Source organism: Trichomycterus rosablanca, chromosome 20, assembly GCF_030014385.1.
Source record: "Trichomycterus rosablanca isolate fTriRos1 chromosome 20, fTriRos1.hap1, whole genome shotgun sequence".
NCBI lineage: Eukaryota > Metazoa > Chordata > Actinopteri > Siluriformes > Trichomycteridae > Trichomycterus > Trichomycterus rosablanca.
Window position 1 is genome coordinate 25,727,176 of NC_086007.1, and position 26,504 is coordinate 25,753,679.

At 43.5% G+C, this 26,504-nt stretch overlaps 1 protein-coding gene across 3 annotated transcripts; it reads left to right on the top strand.

Moving 5' to 3' along the window:
* Positions 1-2,395: 2,395 nt before the first annotated feature.
* fgf12b (fibroblast growth factor 12b) lies at positions 2,396-26,232 on the top strand. Of its 3 annotated transcripts, none has more exons than XM_063017192.1 (5): positions 2,396-2,586; positions 18,866-18,976; positions 23,141-23,244; positions 23,930-24,128; positions 25,489-26,232. In XM_063017192.1, the coding sequence occupies exons 1-5, from the start codon at positions 2,562-2,564 to the stop codon at positions 25,620-25,622; spliced, it is 573 nt and encodes a 190-aa protein (XP_062873262.1). In that variant the 5' UTR covers positions 2,396-2,561; the 3' UTR covers positions 25,623-26,232. The 3 variants fall into 3 exon arrangements, with proteins under 3 accessions (XP_062873262.1, XP_062873261.1, XP_062873260.1); XM_063017191.1 differs by lacking the exon at positions 2,396-2,586 and adding an exon at positions 6,990-7,173; XM_063017190.1 differs by lacking the exon at positions 2,396-2,586 and adding an exon at positions 16,069-16,267.
* The last annotated feature ends 272 nt before the right edge of the window (positions 26,233-26,504 follow it).

Consider the following 26,504-nt stretch of genomic DNA (forward strand, 5'->3'; position numbering starts at 1 on the left):
GGCTACAACTGCCCTACAGCTGCCATGAACTGAACTATAGGGCGGCACGGTGGCTTAGTGGGTAGCACTGTCGCCTCACAGCAAGAGGGTCATGGGTTCGATTCCCAAGTGGAGCGGTCCGGGTCCTTTCTGTGTGGAGTTTGCATGTTCTTCCCGTGTCTGGGTGGGTTTCCTCCCACAGTCCGAAGACGTGCAGTCAGGTTAACTGGAGATGGAAATTGTCCATGACTGTGTTCGACATTGAACTTGAATTGATGAACCTTGTGTAACGAATAACTACCGTTCCTGTCATGAATGTAACCAAAAGTGTGTAAAACATGACGTTAAAATCCAAACAAACTGAACTATATTAAAGAAAGCCGCTATTATTAAAAACCCTAAAATTAAAACCATAATCAGGGTCACAGGGGCTTCGGAGTCTACCTGAGAACACTGGGTGCAGGGCAGGAACAAACCCCAGACAGGGCAGCAATGTATAGCAGAGGCAAAACTCAGTCACACCTTTTGGAAGTTAATAAATCCATATTCTGAACATTCTTGATGTCCTTGCAGGGTGGGAAGAATAAATGAGTGCAAGTGCGGTACAAGTGCACCTGAGTTTACTCTGATTACAAATAAAACAAAGTTGAAAGTTCATGAACTGGATGCTGCTGATCTATTTTTGGATGTTATTGTGTGTGTGTGTGTGTGTGTGTGTGTGTGTGTGTGTGTGTGTGTGTGTGTGTGTGTGTGGAGGGGGCTGTTTTTGATGGTGTGAGAGATTATTTTTGATACCTGCTGTCTCAGCACTAGCCACACACCTGCAGTTTGTCCTACACACACACATAGCTGATCATTTACTGTACACATCTTTAATCCATATACTGTATGAGTTTGGTATGTTCTCCTCGGATGTGAGTCAGGAAAATAAAATGAAAGACACAGATAAACAAAAATACTTCTTATTAAAGATTATGGCTTCTTGTTTGATAGCCTTGAAAATCAAAGCTCACTTTTTGTTCAGGTCCAGTATGAACAGAGCCAAAGCCAAACCCCTTAAACGTCTCTGCCAGTTCAATTAGTTTGATTTTCTGCACGTGGAGATTTTATGGTACCATAAAGCGTCCCCAGCACATTACACAAAATTTCACAACATACTCTCCGAATAATAATACAGTATAAGAAAAGAAGGGAAGAAAGACGCCAGCGGTCACTCATACAGAGCTGGATGACAACCAGACATGGATGACAGTACTGAACGCTCGTCATGTTTGGAAAAAGGTAGATTGCATAAATAATCCCAAGAACACTTTATAAACAGTGAAGTATGAAGGTGGGAGCATCATGATATGTGGCTGCTTCGGAATACTACTGGGTCATAACGTCATCAAAATAAACAGAACTGGAGCAACAGAATTAGAACATGAACATTTAATCTCATCGGCCAACAATGATATACATGACACTCAACAATTTTGTTGAGGATAAATAAAGTATCTATTTATCTATATATCCGTCTGTCTGTTTATCTGTCTGTGTATCTATCCACCTACCTGTTTGTCTGTGTGTCTATCTATCTATCTATCTATCTATCTATCTATCTATCTATCTATCTATCTATCTATCTATCTATCTATCTATGTCTGTCTGTCTATCTATCTATCTATCTATCTATCTATCTGTCTGTCTGTCTGTCTATCTATCTATCTATCTATCTATCTATCTAACTGTCTGTCTGTCTGTCTGTCTGTCTATCTATCTATCTATCTATCTATCTATCTGTCTGTCTGTCTGTCTGTCTGTCTGTCTGTCTGTCTGTCTGTCTGTCTGTCTGTCTGTCTGTCTATCTGTCTGTCTGTCTGTCTGTCTGTCTATCTATCTATCTATCTATCTATCTGTCTGTCTGTCTGTCTGTATATCTGTCTGTATATCTATCTATCTATCTATCTATCTATCTATCTATCTATCTATCTGTCTGTCTGTCTGTCTGTCTGTCTGTCTGTCTGTCTGTCTGTTTAGCTACCTATCCATCCTACCCACCCTCCCAACTCCTGACCTCTAAAAACTACTGAAATTGTACATTCAGTACCTGAGACGGATCCTCTACTGATGTCTTTGTAAAGAAATCTTTTATGGATACAGTCCTGGTCCTGGTCCCGGAGGGAGCTTAACTTTTTTTTAAAAACATATCTTTTGTTTGGAGTGACGCCATCGGCCACGTGACGTCACCGCCGCGCTTGCAGCTGCACCCGCTCCCGCACAGGAATAAAAAAAACACACGCTAGTACCGCGCGCGCGCGCAGACGCAGGTAACGGAACAGCGCGCGGCTGCCAACGGTAATACGGGAGGAGTGAAAAAAACATTCATCCACGTGACACCGCCGAGAGAGAGCGAGAGAGAGAGAGAGAGAGAGAGAACATCCCTGCTCAGCTCCGTCACCGGTCATTAACGGCTGTGGGATCTGCAGTGCGAGCGCAACGGCAAACCGACACGCGTCTAAAACGAGCAGAGAAGATAAAAGGAGCCGCCCGAAGATCCTCGAGCTCTTTATCAAAATCCGTCTTTACCGACAGCGCGTGAGATGGAGAACAAGGACAAATCTGCAGGTAAGGGGGGGGGGGGGGGGTATTAACGGTAACGGTAACGGGGCATGAGGAGCGCGCGGGGCGGCGCGTGGCTGGGCGTTGCACGGCATGTGTGGCTCGCGCCGCTGTGTGTGTGTGCGTACTGCGGCACTGTTAATGGACGGATGTCGGTGGGTGCTCGTTCTCTTTGTCATTATTTATTTAACGCACACACACACACACACACACACACACACACACACACACGAGTGCAGCCCACTGCAGATGTACAGACAGTTAACGTGCAGTCTATCCAGCATCTTGATGTGTGTGTGTGTGTGTGTGTGTGTGTGTGTGTGTGTAATCCTGTGTTGGTGATCAGCATGCAGGATGCATAGCACACACTGACTGTACTGCACCCAAGTGTCCATACTGTGTGTGTGTGTGTGTGTGTGTGTGTGTGTGTGTGTGTCAGCTGTGCCATAAGGGTGGGGAAGATGTGGGGATCACATCAAGGGCCAAACGTAAACAAGAGCAAGAGGTGACCATGAAGAATGAAAACCGTCCAGAGTAACGTGTGGGTCAGGGTACTGAACCCTTAGTCGCTAAACCCTTGTTTCATAGCCACTAAAACCAGTACTTAGTACTACTCCGAACTCCAACCATTAAACCCTTAACCACTTAACCGCTAACCCTCTTCCTAAACTCGTGCTCTTCTAATCTAAAATCTCAAACACTAAATCCTAAACTTTTAAAAGGGGAACAGTCACGTCTGGGTACTAAATGTTAAACCATTAAACCATGAAAGATGAGCCACCAAAACTTTAACTATAATTATAACTAAACCCACAGCAACTACACACTACTAGAAGTAACTTAACTTGTAGCTACTAAACCCTAAACCACTCACTTCTTGGCCACTAAAACCTAAATCCACTTAAATCTTGGCACTGAACTCTAAACCACTAACCCCTGAGTCACTAAACCTTAATCCACTTAATTCTTGGCACTAAACACTGAACCACTAACTCATGAGCCACTAAACTTTAATCCACTTAATTCTTAATCACTAAACTCTAAACCACTAATTCCTGAGCCACTAAAGTCTAAACCAATAACTCTTGAGCCTCTAAACCATAATCCACTTAAGTTTTAGTCACTAAACTTTAAACCACTAACTTCTTCACCACTAAAACCTAAATCCACCTAATTCTAAGCCATTAAACCCTAAACCACTAACTCCTGAGCCACTAAAACCTTAATCCACATAATTCTTGGCACTAAACTCTAAACCACTAACCCCTGAGCAACTAAATCTTAATCCATTTAATTCTTAGCCACTAAACTTTAAACCACTAACTCCTGAGTCACTAAAGTGTTGATCCACCTAATTCTAAGCCATTAAACTCTAAACCACTAACTCCTGAGCCACTAAAACCTTAATCCACTTAATTCTTGGCACTAAACTCTTAACCCCTAATTCCTGAGCAACTAAATCTTAATCCATTTAATTCTTAGCCACTAAATTCTAAATCACTAACCCCCGAGCCACTAAATCTTAATCTACTAAATTGTTAGCCATTAAACCCTAAACCACTAACTCCTGAGTCACTAAAACCTAAATCCACTTAATTCTTAGCCACTAAAGTCTAAAACACTAATTCCTGAGTCACTAAAGTGTTGATCCACTTAATTCTTAGCCACTAAACCCTAAACCACTAACTCCTGAGTCACTAAAACCTAAATCCACTTAATTCTTAGCAATAAACTCTAAACCATGTAAATGTAAACCACTAACCTCTTAGCTACTAAACCTTAATCCATTTTATTCTAAGTCACTAAAGTCTAATCCACTAACTCCCGAGTCACTAAACCATAATCCACTTAATTCTTAGCCACAAAACACTAAACCCTAAACCTTTCATTTATAAATAAATGTACAACTACAACGTCCACATGTCTAAAGTAAACAAGACCAATTCGAACAACATCTGTGTTCCCTGCGCTCTGTAAATCAAAGGACCAAACCCCAGTCCTAACCTCTGAACACTAAACCCCAAGACTCAGCTCCTAACCCTAATCCTCATCTACTAAACTCTAATTCTCAGCTTTAGTTCTAATCCTAATCTCAGACCTCCAGCTTCTCAACCCAAAATATAGCTAAAACTCTAAAGTCAAACCCTAGCCTCTCGTCCTAGCCCTAGTCCTGAATCCTAAATCGTAACACCCTTATTATAAACTGATAATAGTTCATGGTAGCACTGTCGCCTCAAAGCAAGAAGGGCCGGGCAGCCAGGGGCCTTTCTGTGTAAAGTTAGCATGTTCTCCCCATGACCATGTGGGTTACCTCTGGGTACTCTGGTTTCCTCACACAAGTCCAAAGACGTGCAGTCAGGTTATCTGGAGCTACGGAAAATTGCCCTGTGTGTGTCTGCCCGGCATTGGACTGGCAACCTATCTGGGGTGTTTCCCATCTTTCGCTCAATGAGTCAGACCCACTGCGACCCTGACCAGGATAGTGGTGGTAAAACAGACAGTGAATGAATGACCTCTAATTTCTAACCCTGACCTTTTCTTTCTAAAAACCTTAAAATTAATCCATAAATCCAAATCTAAACCCCTAAACCCAAACACCAGCCCCTAATCGATGTGATATTTAATTCATAAGCATCGTGCTGGCTGTGTAATTTAAGTCGTATAAAATATGATACACTGCTGTGGTCACACACACACACACACACACACACACACACACACACACACACACACACATACACACACACAGTGTAAGCTGATCCCACGTTGTTGGGGCTGGGAAGTGTGTAACTGTGTTACTGTAGTTGTACAAACAGCGGTGTGTTTAATAGAAGTCGTCAGTCTGCTCTTGGACTGCGGGACCTGACTGTATTTCAGAGACTCTGACACTAGGGGGCAGTGTCAGTACATTTTCATTGTGTGTCCCTCGACCTCTGAGACACAATAGATAGAACAGAATGCCTTTATTTGTCATACACCGACCAGGCATAACATTATGACCGCCGACAGGTGAAGTGAATAACACTGATCATCTCTTCATCACCGCACCTGTTAGTGGGGGGGGGGGGGGGGGGGGGGGTATATTAGGCAGCAAGTGAACATTTTATCCTCAGAGTTGATGTTAGAAGCAGGAAAAATGGGCGAGCGTGAGGATCTGAGTGAGTTTGACGAGGGCCAAATCGTGATGGCTAGACGACTGGGTCAGAGCATCTCCAAAACTGCAGCTCTTGTGGGGTGTTCCCGGTCTGCAGGGGTCAATATCTATCAAAAGCGGTCCAAGGAAGGAACAGTGGTAAACCGGCGACAGGGTCATGGGCGGCCAAGGCTCACTGATGCATATGAGGGAGCGAAGGCTGGTCCGTGTGGTCCAATCCAACAGACGAGCTACTGTAGCTCAAATTGCTAAAGAAGTTAATGCTGGTTCTTATAGAAAGGTGTAATTTCAACAGTACAAGAACAATAAAAGTCATTAGTAGTGTTATTGGTAGCGCATTTTGTTATTAGTAAAGGTTAGTACCCCTAGTCTGTTGTGACTAGATTTGATCTCTTTTGTGATTTAATCTGGGGAAAGTGCTTAATTACACTAGCCCTGGGATTCAAGGTTCAAATCCCCAGCATGTGCTATCAGCCCGTCGTTTACTACATACAGACATGACTGGCAATGTCTGGGAGGGGGGGGGGGGGGACCCAGAGCCAGACCAGGAAACCCTTTCCAAATGATAAGTTACAGAGAAATTGAGGGTGGTAATGTCATCCATAATATAGAAATCACAAGTCCAAACTTTAGTAAACAACTCAAGTCTTTAGAAGGATTCAGAAATAGGCTTACTGTTTGACATGGTTCTTTTTGTGTCTCTAATCAGCTCTGACTGGGTCCTTTTTGCATCTTACTGTGTGCATTTTCATTCCAGTTCCTTTAGGACTTATTTACTCAGACCGTATGTCTCAGTTGTGATCATCAGAGACACACAGCACTGTTAATTAACTTTTAGTGCAGTAATTAGACTCACTGTTTAGTGTGTTAGGGTGCGTTTCACTCACTGCGTCACCTTCAGGAGGCAGAGATTGGATTATACAACATCCCAGCCTGGCAAGATTTAGTTCCTCTCACATTTATGCCAGAAATCCTTTTAATCTGGAGGTGTGACCTAGGTATGGTGCATGATTGGGCGGGGATAAGGTCTTGTACTTACTTGTGTTCTTCAGTACTGTATATAGACTACTGTGTGTGTGGTGTGTGTGTGTGGGTGTTTATGTGGAAGTGTGTTTATGGTGGAGCCTCCGGAATCTCCTTGTGCAGCACTTCTTCATGTAAACAGTGTTAATAATAGAATCTCTAAGTCAAGAAGCGTCTCTGTTACACACACACACACACACACACACACACACGTAGTCCATACACCGTACTGAAGACCAGTTTGACTAAGAGGAATCCTTCGGACTTTTATACTCGCCCACACACACACACACACACACACACGATCATGACTCGATTTCTCAGTGCGTTTCGGAGGCTTCTGTCTCGTGGCGACAAAGCAGAGGAGGAAGGTGAAGAAGAGGGAGCCAGGAGGAAGAGTGAATCAGCTGAACCTGGTCAGAAAACACAAACACACAAATATACACTCACAAACATACACTAATACGCAAAGCACCCTTAATAAGTTACAGTGCAGGGAGTGCCAGCTAGCTAGGTTATGCAGATAACTTTAAGAATATCATATTTCACACAGAGTGGGGTTTTTTCACACGAGATAGGTTTCATGTGGGGTATCTGAGGCTACTGAAGCTGCAGCATGTTGTTTCTTCAAGGTTTTACAAACTAAAGTGATGTGTTTGTTATTAAATTTAGCAAAATCCTTTTGTGATATGCCACTTGTTATGATCTGACTGATGAAATAAACTACAGTACATGTATTCTCATGATACATAATTCATGGGAGGCCAATTTACTCTATGATGATCCACAGTGCCACCCAGTGGCCAAAAACTACATTAGATACCTTTATAAGAGGAGTATAGCGTTTTAATTTTTCGATAATGTACGTACAAACACTCAAATATGAATCTGCACTTGTTTGTTGACATGTAAAGTCCATGCCAAGGCTGCCAATCATGTGGTTACTGTAGTTAACTGACCAACTAACACACCTGATCATTATGTGTTAAAGATAAAAAGATAAGATAAGAAATTTGCAGTGTTACAGCAGCTTTCAAGAATATAAAAATAAAAAATACAAAGTGTTTACACATATGTACACATGTATTAAAAAGTACAAAGTAAGAATATGTAAAAAAAAAAAAATTACAAAAATATAAACAGTATTATTATAGAAAGTTAACCAAATATTGCACAGTTATTAAAATGTATTGCACAAAGTACAGCAGGTATTGCACATGTTTAAAAAGTTATTGCACTTAAAAAAAAAAGTTATTAAAAACCATGTGAATTATTGTGATGGAGGTGATTATAGCAGAAAAGAATATATTTTGCAGTGAGGGGAAGTATCGATGCTGCTGTTTGTAGGTGTCTACGTAGACATAATCGGCTGTGTCTGAGGGGGGAGAAGGTCAAGCATGCAAGCCAGTGAGAGGTGCACTTGTCACTGCCCTCTCAGTCCCGGTCCCAAGCTCAGACACGAATAAGGAGGTGTAAAAACTGTGCCAAATTAGGTTTGATCCTCTGTAAAGACGCCTAAATACAAGCGCAGCTGAAATAAAAAAATACTTCTTACTTCTACTCACTGTGATTTTTAGTTTGTGTATTGAGATGAATTTATGGACAGGTAGCAGATTCTCCACGCTCAAAAGCAATTAGGAGCACCTGTCTTAAACATACAGCGATCAACAATTTTATGTGCGATACACCTACCATATAGAAGCACTATGTAAATATACAATAACTAACTGTAATCTATCTGTCTTTACATTAGGGAACCCTAATGTAAGGTTTACCGCTGACCTACAAGCTTAGAGCATACGGTTAAAATATAAAACACATCACCAAGTTTCAAATCTGCAAATGCGGCAGTAAAACAGAACAGAGGAACGTAAACACAGTGAACACAGCTAGTTCAGCATTCAGAATGTAGAGTTTATAGTCAGGAGCAAAAACAACATTAGAACAGAATTGCTTTATTTGTCATATATACAGATGCACCTTTCAATAACGTTTGTTTACCTCATAAGCCAGTAAAACATCTCAGAGAGAACGTAATCAAACGGTAAGCCTATTTCTGAAACTTAAGTTTTGTATATTCAGGCTGCTGCTAGAGAAAGTATCGTCAGTCTGATACAGAAATTGATTTCAGTGTGTGTTATAACTGCATGCTCAGTGGAATAGTGCACAGATGTGTGTGTGTGTGTGTGTGTTCCTGATGGTTGCAGAAACTGAGACTTGACTAAAAAAATACACTGATAAAAATATCATCTCTAAATAATTTTTATGCACCATTTTCTCTCTCTCTCTCTCTCTCTCTCACTTTCTCTCTCTCTCTCTAGTTTTAGCCGAAGTTACAATTATTTTTAAAATCTTTTTTTTTTTTTTAAAGAATTTGTTTATATAAATCCTGGGCACAGACTGTACATAGATGGAAACACGACAGAACTGTGCTTGCATAAACACAGACACCATTTCCAGAATAGATTTTAGTAAAATAGAGGCATATAGACCAACTGACTCTATTAATAGAACCTGCAAGGTTAGTCGTCTGTGCCTCTATGCACCCTGTTCGCCTATAATGGCACAGCATGTGGGCATAATACTGTAATCTGCGCTTTCTGCTGGTCTATATTGCAGATGGACCCAGGCCGTTACACAAATAATTTTCAACCATTTGAGATTTTGACCTGCAATTTAAGCCTTCACCTTTTGGCTTTTGGAAAGTCTCACATTATAAAGTGTTTTATGGTCAGCATAAGTGTTTATTTAGTAATAAATAGTGATTGGGATTTAGTCACTTAAAAGTCAGGCTTTATTAATGTGATGTTTCTGCTGTTTTGCCCATATCTCGACAGGATCTATGTACATGGAGAGGTGTGTAGTTGTGTTTTTAAGGTGAGGTGTCTTTTGTCGTGGTGAAGCACTGATGAGGAAATGACAACTCCGTTGACACTAACTCATGTTTAATTAAGAGGTTTATTCAAAGAAATGAGTAGTGTCAGTACAGACATTTCGCGATTATGCCCGGAGAAAAAGTAGCTGATTCTTCTTCTAACCTTCTCAGCCTCCCCCTTGAGTTTATATACTCCAGTAATGTACATACAGCACATCTGGTTTCAATATGATCTGGTCTTACCAGGGCCTCAAAGCTCCCTGGTCCAGAGGCCCCCTCGTTTATAAAGACAATGACTCCTAACTCCCATCACAACCTGCGGACTCAATGCCAGTACAGCCCAGGGAACCTTATGGTTCCAAATCCATACATTGGAGCTTTCCTGAAACAGAGCCTCCCAGAGATGCGTTCCATATGTGGGAATGTACCTATATGGGCCTCTCTTGTGTAATGCCTTCTACAGAATCGTGTCCTTTAAGATATTCAGAGAAACGAATATCACACATATGAATAAAATACACATATAAATTTATATCTTGTATATAAAATACACCTCATTGGTCACAGGTGTTGTCCTGAAAGGGTGATGGAATGTTTAAATATTTTGGGGAATATTGGTGTGCTTGCTCTTGATCCTGTAATACTTTGTTTCTTCCACTTTCCACTAGATGGCAGTGCAGCCACACTTATTATCCCGCATTGCGTCTCAATGGCTTGTTTTCTGATTCTCGGCATCCTTCTGATTCCCACAATTCCTTACAAACTTCTCACAAATCCTGGTGTGTGTCAGATTATTGGCAGAGGCCCAGATTAATTCACAGCCTACCAATCAATCTTAATGGTGTACACGAACGTGTGTGTGTGTGTGTGTGTGTGTGTGTGTGTGTGTGTGCAGATTGCTGATCAATTTTCATACTGCACCATCAGGGGTCAGAGGAATGTCAGTCAGAGCTGATCTTCACTATCTATGTCTTCATCATCATCATCACACACCAGATTTTCTGTTTCATGTCACGGTGCAGATCAGCAAGACCGAAGCCGGTCACTAACACCCCAGATTCATCCAAATAAGCTCAGAGAGGTCTGAGATTGGCTTCTGTTACGCCCATTGATCGGAATTGAGATCAGGGCCAATCAGCTCCCAGTTTTTGGCCATGATTAGTTTATTGCATTGTCAGTCTGGACAGCAGCTTTTATTGTAGAGATTTAAAGAAATGATGAATTTATGAAGCTGTAAAATGTCCAGAGCAATGACATAATAGGCTGCAAAATCCTGGTGGGACAGATTTATGTTCCCGTTATACACTAAAGGCATTTAAATGGAACTTGTGGAATCATCTCCAGTCTGCTGTTATTTAGGTGGCAGACAGTTGGAAAATATGGTCATTAAGCTGAAGCTTGCTAAAAGTTAAGGTTAAACCACGTGGCTACACAAGTCTTTTATCTGGACAGTTCGAAAGTGTAAATAATCTCTCACATCTGCTGCTAAATTATTTAAGAAAGGATTAAGTACAACACAAATACCTGCAACTGAGCTTAAACTTTACTTCTGTTTTAACACTGTGTGACAACTTGTGCAGTCAGCTATAAATATTTAACATTTTATGTCCACGAATAGCACAGAAGTGGACAGTGTACAGCAGATTGGTCTGTAGAAAGCAAAGAGCAACATGCAACATTGATTAGGGTGGAAGAAAAGCCATTAAAGTTGGCCATATTTAGTTAGTTTTCAAAGGCTATGTTGTATTATTTAAATACAGGGATCTACTAAATTCATGGGAAAATGTCAAAAGTCACAGTTTTATTAAGGAAAAGTGCAGCATTTTACAACAGTCATTAAATTACACTCATAAACTGAATGATAGAGTAAATAGAAGCTACAGTACACAGCACAGCTACCTTAAAAGTTAAATGTAAACCCTAGAACATTCTTGTCCGTGTTTTGACATCGTCCCCTTCCTCTGCGTCCACAGAATCGGTTCAGAGTTTTTCAGACTCAGTTACCTGAGTCGTGTGTTTAGCTGCTTTACACTTTGACGTTTTGGACATTTTGACTGACTGATTGCTGACTGAATTGCCGTAGTATTGCTGGGACTTGAATGCTACTCGAATGACCAATGTCAAATCACTAAACACAAAGCTTAAACTGTGAATTTCAGAGCAAATTGCATATTACACGGCAAAAGGCTCATTTCACTGCTGTGAATGTGAAATGCCAAGTATCTTACCAGTTTCTTTATTATTATACATATTTTATCGGGCGTTTATAGTGGGTAGCACTGTCACCTCACAGCAAGAAGGTCCTGGGTTCGATCCCCAGGTGGGGAGATCCGGGTCTTTTCTGTGTGGAGTTTGCATGTTCTCCCCGTGTCCGCGTGGGTTTCCTCCTGGTGCTCCGGTTTCCTCCCACAGTCCAAAGACGTGCAAGTGAGGTGAATTGGAGACGCTAAATTGTTTGATATAAACTTGGGAACTGATGAATCTTGTGTAATGAGTAACTACCGTTCCTGTCATAAATGTAACCGAAGTGTAAAACATGACGTTAAAATCCTAATAAACAAACAAACACACAGGACTCAATGCAGGTCTGCACTTGGATTTCGGAGCAATATCAGGCAGGACTTGCTTTTTAAATTGCCTTTAACCCTGAAGGGGCCATAAACTATAAGGTTAATTTAATTCCTTAACTTGTTATTGTAAGCGAATCCATCATGTAGCCTAAGGTCACATCAGCATTATGGGCTCTTAAATCACAATGTTGGACGTTACTTGGAGAAAGAAGATCTCTGACAGAATGTTCAAATTACCATAAACAATGATTTCCATTTTCTGAATACAATACAGACTTGCTGTGGGTAGGTGAAGGGAAACTGGAGAACCTGGAGGAAACCCTAACAAACCAAACCAGGAATAAATCAACTCTTAACAGACAGCAATCAGATGCGAGGATCAATAACGGCATGAATTGTAACACATTCTTCATGGCTGGTGAAGTGGTGGTGTTGTCAGCTTAGCAGTGAAGGTACTGGACTGTTAATCAGAAGGTCAAGGGTTCAAGCCTGACCGCTGACAACTCCTGACTCAGTTATCGGTCACTAGTCACAAATGCCTTTAACAAGTATGTACATGTATTTTTAAACTGTCCTTAGTCTTTATTGGCTTTACTGGGATTCACAGAATAACAGGTTAATGTTTTCAGAGCTTTATTATTTTATTTATTTATGTTTTTTAAATTGTTACCTGCCTGTAGCTGCAATAGAGAGTATGTTGGGAATAAAGGACTAATGCGCATAAAGGTGCGCATGTGGCATACATCAGCCTTATTTTGCGTTTCAGTTTGAGTTTTGGATCATTCAGTTATAAACCAATATATAAAAATACTGAACAAGATTCTGAACACCTGGTCGGCTGGGCGTCATCTAGCGAGCACAATTGGCAGTGCCTGCAGCAGATAAAATTGGTTCACCGAGTCTGCTGTGTGGGAAAAGACCGGACTGAAAAGTGGGTGGGGTCTTCAAACGCTGTGCAAGGACCTTGGTTAGCAGACCGAGGCGCCTGTGCAGAAGTGGAGGAGCCTCATGTGCAAATCCACCTAAAAAAAGGGGTTGAGGGACTGCGCACGAGTCGGGAGGGGCAAGGAGCAGGCAAATGCAGTCGGGATCCCCAGCAGCGGCAAAAGGCAAAAAATGCATAAATATTGTACGTTTGCATTGTACGTTTTGATAAACCACATTAAATAGAATAGCGAGTCAAATTGGTCTCTGGTGATCCCCTGGTGATCTAGGATGGTTTGTTCTTTTGTGCACTCGCACATCATAGTCTGTGTTTAGATTTTACATTTTCTTGCTTTATTAAATGTTAATAGTTATAATTAATCTTAATTCTCGCATTCGTTTCCTTTTTATTAATTTATTTAGTCACCTTTAGCATCTTCATCCCGATCAGGGATGCAGTGGACGGAATACACCCCGGACAATACGCCAATCAATCCCAGCCTGTCTATATTCAGATGATTTCTATTAGTGTTAGAGTCACTCCCATTACTAGGAAGAGATTGGAAGTTATTGACTACTGAGCAGCATTAAAGTAGATCTACGGTGTGTGTTAGCGGAGCTGGCAGCGGAGTCGTTTCAGCACTTTGCCCAGTGACAACTTGTTTCTCTCGTCCCTCATACTGTGTACTTTCATCTGAGCATCGCAGACTCGACGTTCATGCACAGAGACGTGAAGAAAGGAACTCGCCGCTAACTTTACATTTAAATCAGCCAATTCTTTGAATCGGAATTGGTGTGTCATTGCCAAGTTGCGTGTGTGTGTGTGTGTGTGATAATCAGCGTGTTCTGATGAGTGAGTGTATATGGGTCACTCCGACTGGCCTCCTTAATGAAGAAAGAACAAAAACGATCCTGCAGCACTTTAATTTTTAAACACACACACACACACATTCAACAGACAGAGGGTTTAAGACTGTGTTTGCAATCACGCTGCACTTATTTGTTCTGCTAGAGAATGAGGAGAACTGTTTCGTACATCGGTACTGTTATCCAGATTAAGGACTGGGATGGTTCCTTATGGTCATGGAGGGTCCAGTGCCTGTCCTGGAAACTGTCAGAGGTGGTTAAGACCACACCCTAAACATCACACACTTTAGAGGAAACCCATAGTAGCATGTAAAACTGTCCACAGCAGTAACCTGAAATAAGGTGTGTGGTCATCGCTTTTGGTGGGTAATAACAGGATTAGTGGTCGACTCTGAACTATCCATTAAACGGGTAAAAGTGGAGGAAATCAGTGGAGTGGAGACCTGAGTATGGTCCATGAGTCTGGTCCAGTTATGTGTTGAATTTTAATACTTTCTTTAGCTTTTGTATTGAGCATCGTTCTCACAGCCACACACTCACAAAACCTAATCGCTATATAGGCCATGCATCATCTGTAAATGCCACAGCGCTGCTGCCGTGTTCTGTACTTATTATTGTACATTCGATCCTGTTGATGGGCATTTTAGGGTCACAATCTCTTACAGTACCAGACATTTACTCTTTTAGAACGAGCTGTTTCAGGCATAATAATGCACCACGTTACAGCCATAACATTAAAACCACCTCCTTGTTTCTACACTCACTGTCCAGTTTATCAGCTCCACTTACCATATAGAAGCACTTTCTAGTTCTACAATTACTGACTGTAGTCCATCTGTTTCTCTCACCCTGTTCTTCAATGGTCAGGACCCCCACAGGACCACCACAGAGCAGGTATTATTTAGGTGGTGGATCATTCTCAGCACTGCAGTGACACTGACTTGGTGGTGGTGTGTTAGTGTGTGTTGTGCTGGTATGAGTGGATCGGACACAGCAGCGCTGCTGGAGTTTTTAAACACCTCACTGTCACTGCTGGACTGAGAATAGTCCACCACCCGAAAATATCCAGCCGACAGCGCTTCGTGGGCAGCGTCCTGTGACCACTGATGAAGGTCTAGAAGACGACCGACTCAAACAGCAGCAATAGATGAGCGATCGTCTCTGACTTTACATCTACAAGGTGGACCAGCTAGGTAGGAGCGTCTAATAGAGTGGACAGTGAGTGGACACTGTATTTAAAAACTCCAGCAGCGCTGCTGTGTCTGATCCACTCATACCAGCACAACACACACTAACACATCACCACCATGTCAGTGTCACTGCAGTGCTGAGAATGATCCACCACCCAAATAATACCTGCTCTGTGGGGGTCCTGACCATTGAAGAACAGGGTGAATGCAGGTTAAAAAAGTATGTAGAGAAACAGATGGACTGCAGTCAGTAATTGTAGAACTACTAAGTGCTTCTAAAATGGACAGTGAGTGTAGAAACAAGGAGGTGGCTTTATTTATAGAAGACTTGCCTGCATTCCGCACCCTTACGTGAGTGTCTTTGCATTTGGGTTATATTTGGGGTGGTGACTAATTAGTGTTGATGCGTGACGTCATAACCCGTGGTGTGTGTGTGTGTGTGTGTGTGTGTTCACCTGTCAGTGTTAAGTGGAAAGGCTGTTGAGTTTGCGCTGTTGAGTTTTGCACTTCCCCTCCTCAGTCTGACACGCCCGTGCCCGTGCGCGCGCGCGCGTCTCTCGCGCAGCCTCCGCCGCTCCGCATCTCTCTCAGCCCTGACCCGGTATGATCGTGCTGGAGGGAGGGAGGGAGCAGCACTCGCGTTCGGTGGCGGGGCTCGCGCTTTAAGCCGGCGGATGGACCGTGCAGTTCGGTGCGCGCGGAATCAAGCGTCTCGCGCTATGCGAAAGGCTGCACGTTAGCGAGCGCGTGGCCCGTCGATCACCTTTTAATGATCCAGAGAGGCGCGCGGCACGCAGAGCTGCAGCAGGCTCTCGCGCTCCCCGGAGCTCCGTGCGCTCTCACCGGAGCCCGTGCCGCCGCGCGCTCCCCTCCACGCCGTTTCGTATGGCGGCGGCTATCGCGAGCTCGCTTATCCGGCAGAAACGGCAGGCGCGCGAGTCCGGGAGCGACCGCGGGACAGCGTCCGCGCGCCGCTTGAGCCCCGGCAAAGAAGCGCGCGTGCTGTGCGGGAGGCGCCTGTTCGGACTGTTCAGTAAAGTGCGGATCTGCAGCGGCAAGAAGCGGCCCGCGCCACGAAAACCAGGTCAGTGTGTGTGTGTGTGTGTGTGTGTGTGTGTGTGTGTGTGGCAACAGGGCAATTTCTTTTGATTCATCCCAACACACCCGCTATATTCCTGTTGCATAATGGTGCAGCACCAGTGTCCGTGTGTTGCGTGGGTTTCCACCAGGTGCCTTGGTTTCCAGCCTCCTGCTAAAACATGCAGAAGGTGGATTGGCTGGCTGTTAAAGGTTAAATGTACCTAGATGTAAGTAAGTAGATAAATTAATGGAAGTATATGTGTGGGGGCATTCGGGCAATTTCTTTTGATTCATCCCCGCAAACCTGCTATTCGTGGCCCTAGGTTTGGAGTTGGGCATGTTCTCTCATGTACAGTGTATCACAAAAGTGAGTACACCCCTCACATTTCTGCAAATATTTCATTATATCTTTTCATGGGACAACACTATAGACATGAAACTTGGATATAACTTAGAGTAGTCAGTGTACAACTTGTATAGCAGTGTAGATTTACTGTCTTCTGAAAATAACTCAACACACAGCCATTAATGTCTAAATAGCTGGCAACATAAGTGAGTACACCCCACAGTGAACATGTCCAAATTGTGCCCAAAGTGTCAATATTTTGTGTGACCACCATTATTATCCAGCACTGCCTTAACCCTCCTGGGCATGGAATTCACCAGAGCTGCACAGGTTGCTACTGGAATCCTCTTCCACTCCTCCACGATGACATCACGGAGCTGGTGGATGTTAGACACCTTGAACTCCTCCACCTTCCACTTGAGGATGCGCCACAGGTGCTCAATTGGGTTTAGTCCATCACCTTTACCTTCAGCTTCCTCAGCAAGGCAGTTGTCATCTTGGAGGTTGTGTTTGGGGTCGTTATCCTGTTGGAAAACTGCCATGAGGCCCAGTTTTCGAAGGGAGGGGATCATGCTCTGTTTCAGAATGTCACAGTACATGTTGGAATTCATGTTTCCCTCAATGAACTGCAGCTCCCCAGTGCCAGCAACACTCATGCAGCCCAAGACCATGATGCTACCACCACCATGCTTGACTGTAGGCAAGATACAGTTGTCTTGGTACTTCTCACCAGGGCGCCGCCACACATGCTGGACACCATCTGAGCCAAACAAGTTTATCTTGGTCTCGTCAGACCACAGGGCATTCCAGTAATCCATGTTCTTGGACTGCTTGTCTTCAGCAAACTGTTTGCTGGCTTTCTTGTGCCTCAGCTTCCTTCTGGGATGATGACCATGCAGACCGAGTTGATGCAGTGTGCGGCATATGGTCTGAGCACTGACAGGCTGACCTCCCACGTCTTCAACCTCTGCAGCAATGCTGGCAGCACTCATGTGTCTATTTTTTAAAGCCAACCTCTGGATATGACGCCGAACACATGGACTCAACTTCTTTGGTCGACCCTGGCGAAGCCTGTTCCGAGTGGAACCTGTCCTGGAAAACCGCTGTATGACCTTGGCCACCATGCTGTAGCTCAGTTTCAGGGTGTTAGCAATCTTCTTATAGCCCAGGCCATCTTTGTGGAGAGCAACAATTCTATTTCTCACATCCTCAGAGAGTTCTTTGCCATGAGGTGCCATGTTGAATATCCAGTGGCCAGTATGAGAGAATTGTACCCAAAACACCAAATTTAACAGCCCTGCTCCCCATTTACACCTGGGACCTTGACACATGACACCAGGGAGGGACAACGACACATTTGGGCACAATTTGGACATGTTCACTGTGGGGTGTACTCACTTATGTTGCCAGCTATTTAGACATTAATGGCTGTGTGTTGAGTTATTTTCAGAAGACAGTAAATCTACACTGCTATACAAGTTGTACACTGACTACTCTAAGTTATATCCAAGTTTCATGTCTATAGTGTTGTCCCATGAAAAGATATAATGAAATATTTGCAGAAATGTGAGGGGTGTACTCACTTTTGTGATACACTGTACATATATGGTTTTTATCCAGGTACTCGAATTTCATCCCTGGGTGTAGATTCTGAACCCCTTAGATGACTACATGAATTTGTAGAATGAAGTGATGTGTGCATGCACAATGCTGAATGTGTGTGTATACGGGGCGACAGGGCAATTTCTTTTGATTCATCCGCACACACTTGCTATTTTTGTGGCCCTAGATTTGAAGTTGGGTATGTTCTCCGCTCAGATGACCACATAAATTTGTAGAATGAAGTGATGTGTGCATGCACAATGCTGAATGTGTGTGTGTGTGTGTGTGTGTGTGTGTACGGGGCAACAGGGTAATTTCTTTTCATTCATCCCCACACATAAAAACACACCCGCTATATTCCTGTTGCATAATGGTGCAGCACCAGTGTCTGTGTGTCGCGTGGGTTTCCACCAGGTGCCTTGGTTTCCAGCCTCCTGCTAAAACATGCAGAAGGTGGATTGGCTGTTAAAGGTAAAATGCTCCTAGATGTAAGTAAGTAAGTACATAAATGGAAGTGTGTTGGGGGGGGGGGGGCATGGCATTAGGGTAATTTCTTTTGATTCATCCCCACACACTTGCTATTTCGTGGCCCAAGGTTTGGAGTTACGCATGTTCTCCCATGTACATATTGAATGTGTGTGGTGTGTGTTGCAGAGCCGCAGCTGAAGGGGATTGTAACGAGGCTGTTCAGTGAGCAGGGGTTTTACCTGCAGATGCTACCGGATGGAACCATTAATGGGACCAAGGATGAGAACAGCGACTACAGTGAGTCCACACACACACACACTCACACACTCATTTGACCTCTTCTTAACTAATTCACTTTGCTAAGCATCTTCTTAACTTTCATCATCTTGGTTACCATGATTTTATCCTTCAGTACTGCAGCTCGGATCGTGTGTGTGTGTGTGTGTGTGTGTGTGTGGCTGTTTGAATTCCCATTGTGTCATCTAAGTGAGGAAATCTGAGCTGAGATCAAAAAGGAAACTGGAGTTCTGGAACAGCGCGAGTGTAAAAGTTTTCAGATCTTTAGATTGTCAAGGACGACATCCAGACCCTGACCGTAGAGCTTTAGGGGACAGTGTGATTTCCTCTCGGCATGAGTGAATGAATGTGGAAGTGTGTATCGTTCTGTGGTACTGGTGCCATGTCTAGGGTGTATTTTTTGTCTCAGCCATGTGTGTTCTGGTTGGCACTAGAGGACGAGCTGGTTGAGTGATGAGCTTATTTGAGAAGAGAGACCATGAGACTCCAGGCTAAACACACGAGGTCAGATTCAGGTACAGTTGGGCCACATATGAGAAAGAGTGAGAGTAGGAGAGAAGTGGCAGCTGGTTCTGGTGTAAGTGTGAGTATAAGTGTGAGTATAAGTGAGGTCAAAGTGGCATCTGGTTTTGGTATAAGTGCGAGTATAAGTGGCAGCTGGTTTTGGTTTATGTGAGGGTTTATGTGTGGGTATAAGTGAGGGTATAAGTGTGAGTATAATGAGGTATAAGTGGCAGCTGGTGTTGGTATAAGTGTGGGTATAACTAGGGGTATAAGCAGCAGCTTGTTTTGGTATAGGTGAGGGTATAAGTGTGGATATAAATGGCAGCTGGTTTTGGTATAAGTGAGGGTATAAGTGTGGTTATAAGTGGCAGCTGGTTTTGGTTTAAGTGTCGGTATAAGTGGCAGCTGGTTTTGGTATATGTGTGGGTATAAGTGAGGTAAAAGTGGCAGCTGGTTTTGGTACAAGTGCGGGTATAAGTGGCAGCTGGTTTTGGTATATGTGGGTATGGCAGCTGGTTTTGGTATAAGTGTGGGTATAAGTGGCAGCTGGTTTTGGTATATGTGTGGGTATAAGTGGCAGCTGGTTTTGGTATATGTGTGGGTATAAGTGAGGTAAAAGTGGCAGCTGGTTTTGGTATAAGTGCGGGTATAAGTGGCAGCTGGTTTTGGTATATGTGTGGGTATAAATGGCAGCTGGTTTTGGTATAAGTGTGGGTATAAGTGGCAGTTCTCGTGTATAAGTGTTCTCGTCTAACTGCGAGCTGTTTATTTCTGACAGCGGTTTGCTAAACTTGTTTCATCTGAAGTGAGAAAAAAATCTATTTTAAAGCCACCTGAAACATGATGCTATTCATTTCTGGACATGCTCTAGGAAAGTAAACAGTAGAGCTATTAAACAGAGCTACATATCGACAGAGCTGCTAATTAAAAAGATACAGAGCTACAAAGCTACAGATTTAATTCATCTATTGTGTTACAAAGCTGCTGATTTTGCAAACAGCTTTTCAGCACTATAGAACTTCACTGTTACTAAACTACACCATCCATGTAGGAACGGGAACATCAACAGGCTACTAGCATGTCAAATCAATCTGTTTTAAAGTCGCCTACGTGGGGTTTTTGAGAATGGACACGTGTGTGATTTGTCCGCCACAAAAGTGCAAAGGTCAACAGATGGCAAATACAAAAGATTCTGATTCAGTTGCTGATGCAGATCCGACTGAATTTATTCATTACATTAAAAATTAATTAAAAAAGCACAGAGATGAGAAAAGAGTGCTGTCAGGGTGTGTCTCTCCATACACAGTGCTGATCCGCATTGCACTCGTCAAAGTGTAGGTGACAAAATGCATACGGCTGCTGCCCACGTGTCGGAGAGGGTGTGGGTTAGCTTCGTTCTCCTCAATCAGAGCGGGGATCGGCATTGGTGGAGAGGAAGCATGACGCAATCGGGCAATTGGACGCCCTAAAAGGGAGAAAAAGGGAAGAAAATACATAAAACAAATATATATATATATATATATATATATAAATGATAATTAAAAATCCCAACAACACTGCTGCAACTGATACACTCATATCAGTACAACACACACTACCATGTTAGGACCATGTCATTGTAGTTCTAAGAATGGTCCACCACCCATAATATCTTGTCTATAGGGGTCCCTCTTCATTTATAAATGGAGGACATGGGCTGACAGTGCACAGATACGTTACTCTCAGTAACATGGCATCATCTGGTACCCTATAAGTGCTGTTCTTCTCTCTACTCATGCCCACTCATGTACACTCATCCCCTCTCTCTCTCTCTCCTTCTATCATTCTCCCTGAACTTTTCCTCCTCACTCCTCCGCTGATCCCCTGCTCGCAGTATCTCTGTATCTGTTTCACTGTTTGTTACGTTTATTTAGTTACACAATGTTTATTGATTTTCACACAGAGACCGAACATGCAGGACTCCATTTTTATTGTTCATCTGATTCCTCCGTCTCTCTAGCTGGGTTCCATCCTAACTTTAAGGAAATCTATGTAAAGTTGGCAAAAGACTAAGCAAATAAAGCTGGGATTCATATGTAAAACGCTATGTAAAACTCTTGACTGTGGCAAGCTCTAAAGAGTAAAATTGAAAGGTACATCAGAGGAGGTCAAAGCACAACAGACTGCAGCACCAAACTCTCAGCTGCATGGATGAGGGATCTGAAGACTGGAGCATCCTTTGTGTCTTTCTTTTTCTGACAAATCTCTCTCTATTTCCTCGGCTGCTCCCGTTAGGGGTCGCCGGCTGAGTGTGATCCGCATTATTGATTTGGCACAGTTTTTACGCCGGATGCCCTTCCTGACACAACCCTCTTTAATTATCCTGGTTTATGCATCCTAGCGGTCAAATAGGGCAATTCAGTGTCTGCAATTAATCTGACTGCATGTGGGAGGAAACCGGAGCACCCGGAGGAAACCCACGCAGACACGGGGAGAACATGCAAACTCCGCACAGAAATTACCCGGACTGCACCGCCTGGGGATCGAACCCAGGACCTTCAGCTGCCACTTATACCTCTGAGAAAAAAAAGGTTTACAACGTTTACTGATCAACTTCATTGTGGATTTGTGCCTTTAACACTCTCAAAAAAGTGAGACAGAGGCGTGTTTACCTCTCTGTTCCATCACCTTTCATATTAATGAGACTTTTTAATGGTTTGGGAACTGGGGACACTAATTGTTGCAGTTTTCTTGTATTTATTTATTCATTTTCTCCCAATTTACTCAATCACTGACTTTCTTAATCTCTTATCCAATTAGGGTCATGAGGGGGGGGGGGTGGAGCCTATTCCAGCTTTTTATTGGGTGCAAGGCACACAGTAACACCCTGGACGGGGCGCCAGTCCATCGCAGGACGGACACACACATACACACACACCTATAGGGCAATTCAGTGTCTCCAATTAACCTGACTGCCAGTTTTTGGACTGTGGGAGGAAACCGGAGCTCCTGGAGGAAACCCACACAGAAACAGGGAGAACATGCAAACTCCGCACAGAAAGGTCCCGGACCGTCCCGCCTGGGGATCGAACCCAGGACCTTCTTGCTGTGAGGTGACAGTGCTACCCACCGAGCCACCGTGACGCCCTCTCCCAATTTAGTGCAGCCAATTAGTGTTCTTTTTGCCTCAGTGGATTCCACTTCTGCACAGACCCCTCAGTCTTTTCCCACACAGCAGACTCGGTGGTCAATTTTGTCTGCTGCAGGCACTGCCAACTGTGCCCGCTAGACGGCGCCAAGCCGACTGGTAGTAGAGCCGAGATTTGAACCCAGAAGCTAGTGGAATATCTTGCTGTGCCACCTTTCATTGTGGATTCCATTGTCAGGAGCTAGTCTGCTTTAAGCGACACAATAGAGAGAGCATTGGAGAAAGCTGACCCATCTGTACAGCCAACAATGACGGCGTAGTGACATGACATGACACTTTAATTCAATTTTTATTAAATGCCTTCATCTATATTCATGGAATAAAAGACTTGGATGGAAATACCTGTATTGAATCTAATTCTTTAATCAGTTTGTGTTTGTTGATTTCTCTCTCTTCTCTCTCTTTTTTATTTGCTGATTCTTAATCTTTTATGTTCTCTCTCTCGCTCTCGCTCTCGCTCTCTCTTTGTGCAGCTCTCTTCAATCTGATCCCGGTGGGTCTGCGTGTTGTGGCGATTCAGGCTGTGAAGGCAGGACTCTATGTGGCCATGAATGCCGAGGGCTTCCTCTACATATCAGTAAGAGCACTGTGTGTGTGTGTGTGTGTGTGTGTGTGTACGTGTGTATACTTGTGTGTGAGTGAGAGAGAGATCATGTGATTTCTGTGTTATTCTGAGTTGCGATGGATGTGTGAGAGTGTTGATTATTTCTAAATTCTAAAGTGATAATAAAGTGTAAGTGTGTGTGTGTGTGTGTGTGTGTGTGTGTGTGTGCACAGAGAGTGTAAGTTTAGGAATGTGTGTATGCCAGTGTAATGGGGAATGATGTGGGTCAGTGTGGTATGTTTAAGTGTGTGTGCATAGTGGATGTGGATGTTTGGATCGATGTGTGTGTGTGCGTGTGTGTGTGTGTGTGTGTGTATGTGTATGTGTTGGTGATGTACATTATTTTAATCAGATAGAGTGTCTTTGAAAAGCTGGAGAGAGTTTTTATTCTTTTTGTCGGCAGTAAAACAGAAGTGATGCTGACTCAACACAAGATGGTGTGTGTGTGTGTGTGTGTGTGAGTGTGTATGTGTGTGAGTGTGTGTGAGTTCTAGTCAATCAGACATATACAGGTGAGGAGGGTGGAGTCCTGATTAAATGGACTCACTGCAATAAAGATTTTTATCAATATTATTGTCATTAACATCTCTCTCTCTGTCTTTCTCTTTTTTTCTCTCTCTCTCTCTCTCTCTCTCTCTCTCTCTCTCTCTCTCTGTAGGATATTTTTACAGTGGAGTGTAAGTTTAAGGAGAGCGTATTTGAGAATTATTATGTCATCTACTCCTCCACTATGTATCGTCAGCACGAGAGCGGCCGCGCCTGGTTCCTCGGCCTCAGCAAGGACGGCATCATCATGAAAGGCAACCGGGTCAAGAAAACCAAACCGTGCTCACACTTCGTGCCCAGGCCTCTTGAAGGTGAGCGTGTGTGTTCTAATAAGCGTGTTTATTTATGCTCACTAATCAATTCATGTAGATTACACTGGAATAACTGGGACATAGTGCCAGGCTATCACAGGCCACACACAATTCATCAACAGGGGTGATTTGAGTAGTCAGGCCAACTACTGGCATGTTTTTGATGGAAATTCAATTCCCTAGCGCAGTGCTCCCCAACCACCAGGACATTTATCACCGGGCCACACAGGAAGAATAAATAATTAGAGATCGCTACAGAAGCAATGAAAACACTGCTTCCATTTCCAGCGCACTTTGGGTGTTATTGTCTCCTATCACCCCTAGGTGGGAGTGTTTTGTTGCAGTGAAAAAAGCTCAGGGCCAGTCCGTGAATTTATATCTTATATGAAACCGGTCTGTGGGATTGCTGCCCTAGAGAAAACCCATGTACATGATGTCAGACTCCAAACAGACCCCTGCAGCTGTGCAACACCCACATTACTTGCTGCACTGTAGTGCTGTGGCTTAACATGAATGCAGACCAATCAGAGAAACTAGAAGAGAAAGACGAATGTGCTGGATTTCCTTCTTCACGGTACCTGCTGCAGAGTTGTGTTAGAGTTTGGTATCTGGTCTGGTGATTGAATCCTTGTACTGTAGGTGTGTGGATGTGAGACGTCTGTCGAAAGCTCACAAGAACTCATGGAGGCTAAAAAGCAGAACCTGGTGTGGGTTTTGTATCTTGCATGTTTTTGGACTGTGGAAGGAAACCGGTGCTCCTGAAGGAAACCCACGCAGATACAAGGAGAACATGCAAACTCCACACAGAAAGGAACCGGACCTAACCACCTGGGGATCGAACCCAGGACCTTCTTGCTGTGAGGCGACAGGGCTACTCACCAACCCTCCCTAAATTATATGTGAAATGCATGAACTAAGAAGCAAACACTAGGTACCTACCTGCCTTATTCAATTTCAGTGGGAACAGTGTTGTTGATCGCCCTTCTTTGCCAGCATATGGACAGTCTGGAGTGCGCCATCTAGTGGAATCAACTGAAAAGCGAGGCGAAATGAACTATTTTGTAGCCTAACGGGTTGTAGTTTGCCCACCAATGGCTTAGAGGCAGTTTAGGGTTGGGGTTTAATTGTGATGGATGGACGCCTTTGCAGGAGAACATGACACTGGGGTTCTAGAAGAGCGGGTTCTCATGTTTAGGACATTGTGGGTTTGAGTCCAAAAGGGCAGAATTATTCCCACCTTTTCAGGGGTGCAGTATTCTAGTGATTATGCTGTTGTTTTACAGCATTTGTGTTTGGGAGGCTTGGTGGCATGTCAGGGCATCAAAACGTCTAACCGTTGTCTCACTCTCTGCCTCTGCAGTGTGCATGTACAAGGAACCTTCGCTGCACGAGATCGCGGATAAGCGCAGCTTACAAGGCTCAGGACCAGGGACACCGAGCATGAACGGAAGGAAAGAGCCGACCCAGGACTTGACCCAGCAGGATGGCTCATAGCTGCTCAATCACACAATAATACACTCGCACACACACTCACAATCACACACACCTACTCCACTATACATACAGCACCTCCCGGAGCTCGCACCTCAGCAGGAGAAAAAAAACCCCCCAGAAACCCGACAATAGAAAGCAGACTGAATCCTGCGATCCTGTGAATGTCTCCGAAAGGGAAAAAAAAGCCTGGATTTGAAATCAGGACATTTTATGCAAAGCCTGTCAAGTGTGTGTACGTTACCTCGGACACAGAACAACGATAGTGTGTGTGTGTGTGGATGTCTCTGCGTGATAGTGTGTGTGTGGTTGTGTGTTTGTATGGAAGTTTAAGCTTTAAAGCCATGTACCCAATCCTCACGTGTCTGTTCGCAGTTGCACTTTCATGCGCTTAAGTACGTGTGTACGTGTGTATGTGTACGTGTGAGTGTGTGTATGCGTATGCCGTGACCATCGCTAGCGATCATGCGTCTCAAGTCCTGCTCTTCAACCCGATCCGCTTGAGTGGCGTGCTGTGACTGGCTGATGGGCTGTGTTGTGATCTCAGTGGTATAAAAGCGACATCATACGAGAAGTAAAAGGCACATTCAGGAGTATTTGTGTTAAAATCTAGTCACATTTTACATCCGCATACAATACGGTACTGTATGTCGCTACCACGTTACCACGTTACATAAAAGCTTTAAACGATAGTTATATTTTTTAGCCTTATAGTCAGATCTGACTAAGACTGTCTGATCTATCGTGTGTTTTAATTCTAATAATTTTTTAATGAATTTTTAAACCCCTTTTTGCACCTTTAAGACTCATTATGCTGTTATTTACTAAAGCTACTTAATATTAGCCTGCCTCATTTAAAATCATGCATGAGCATGTCTGATCTCA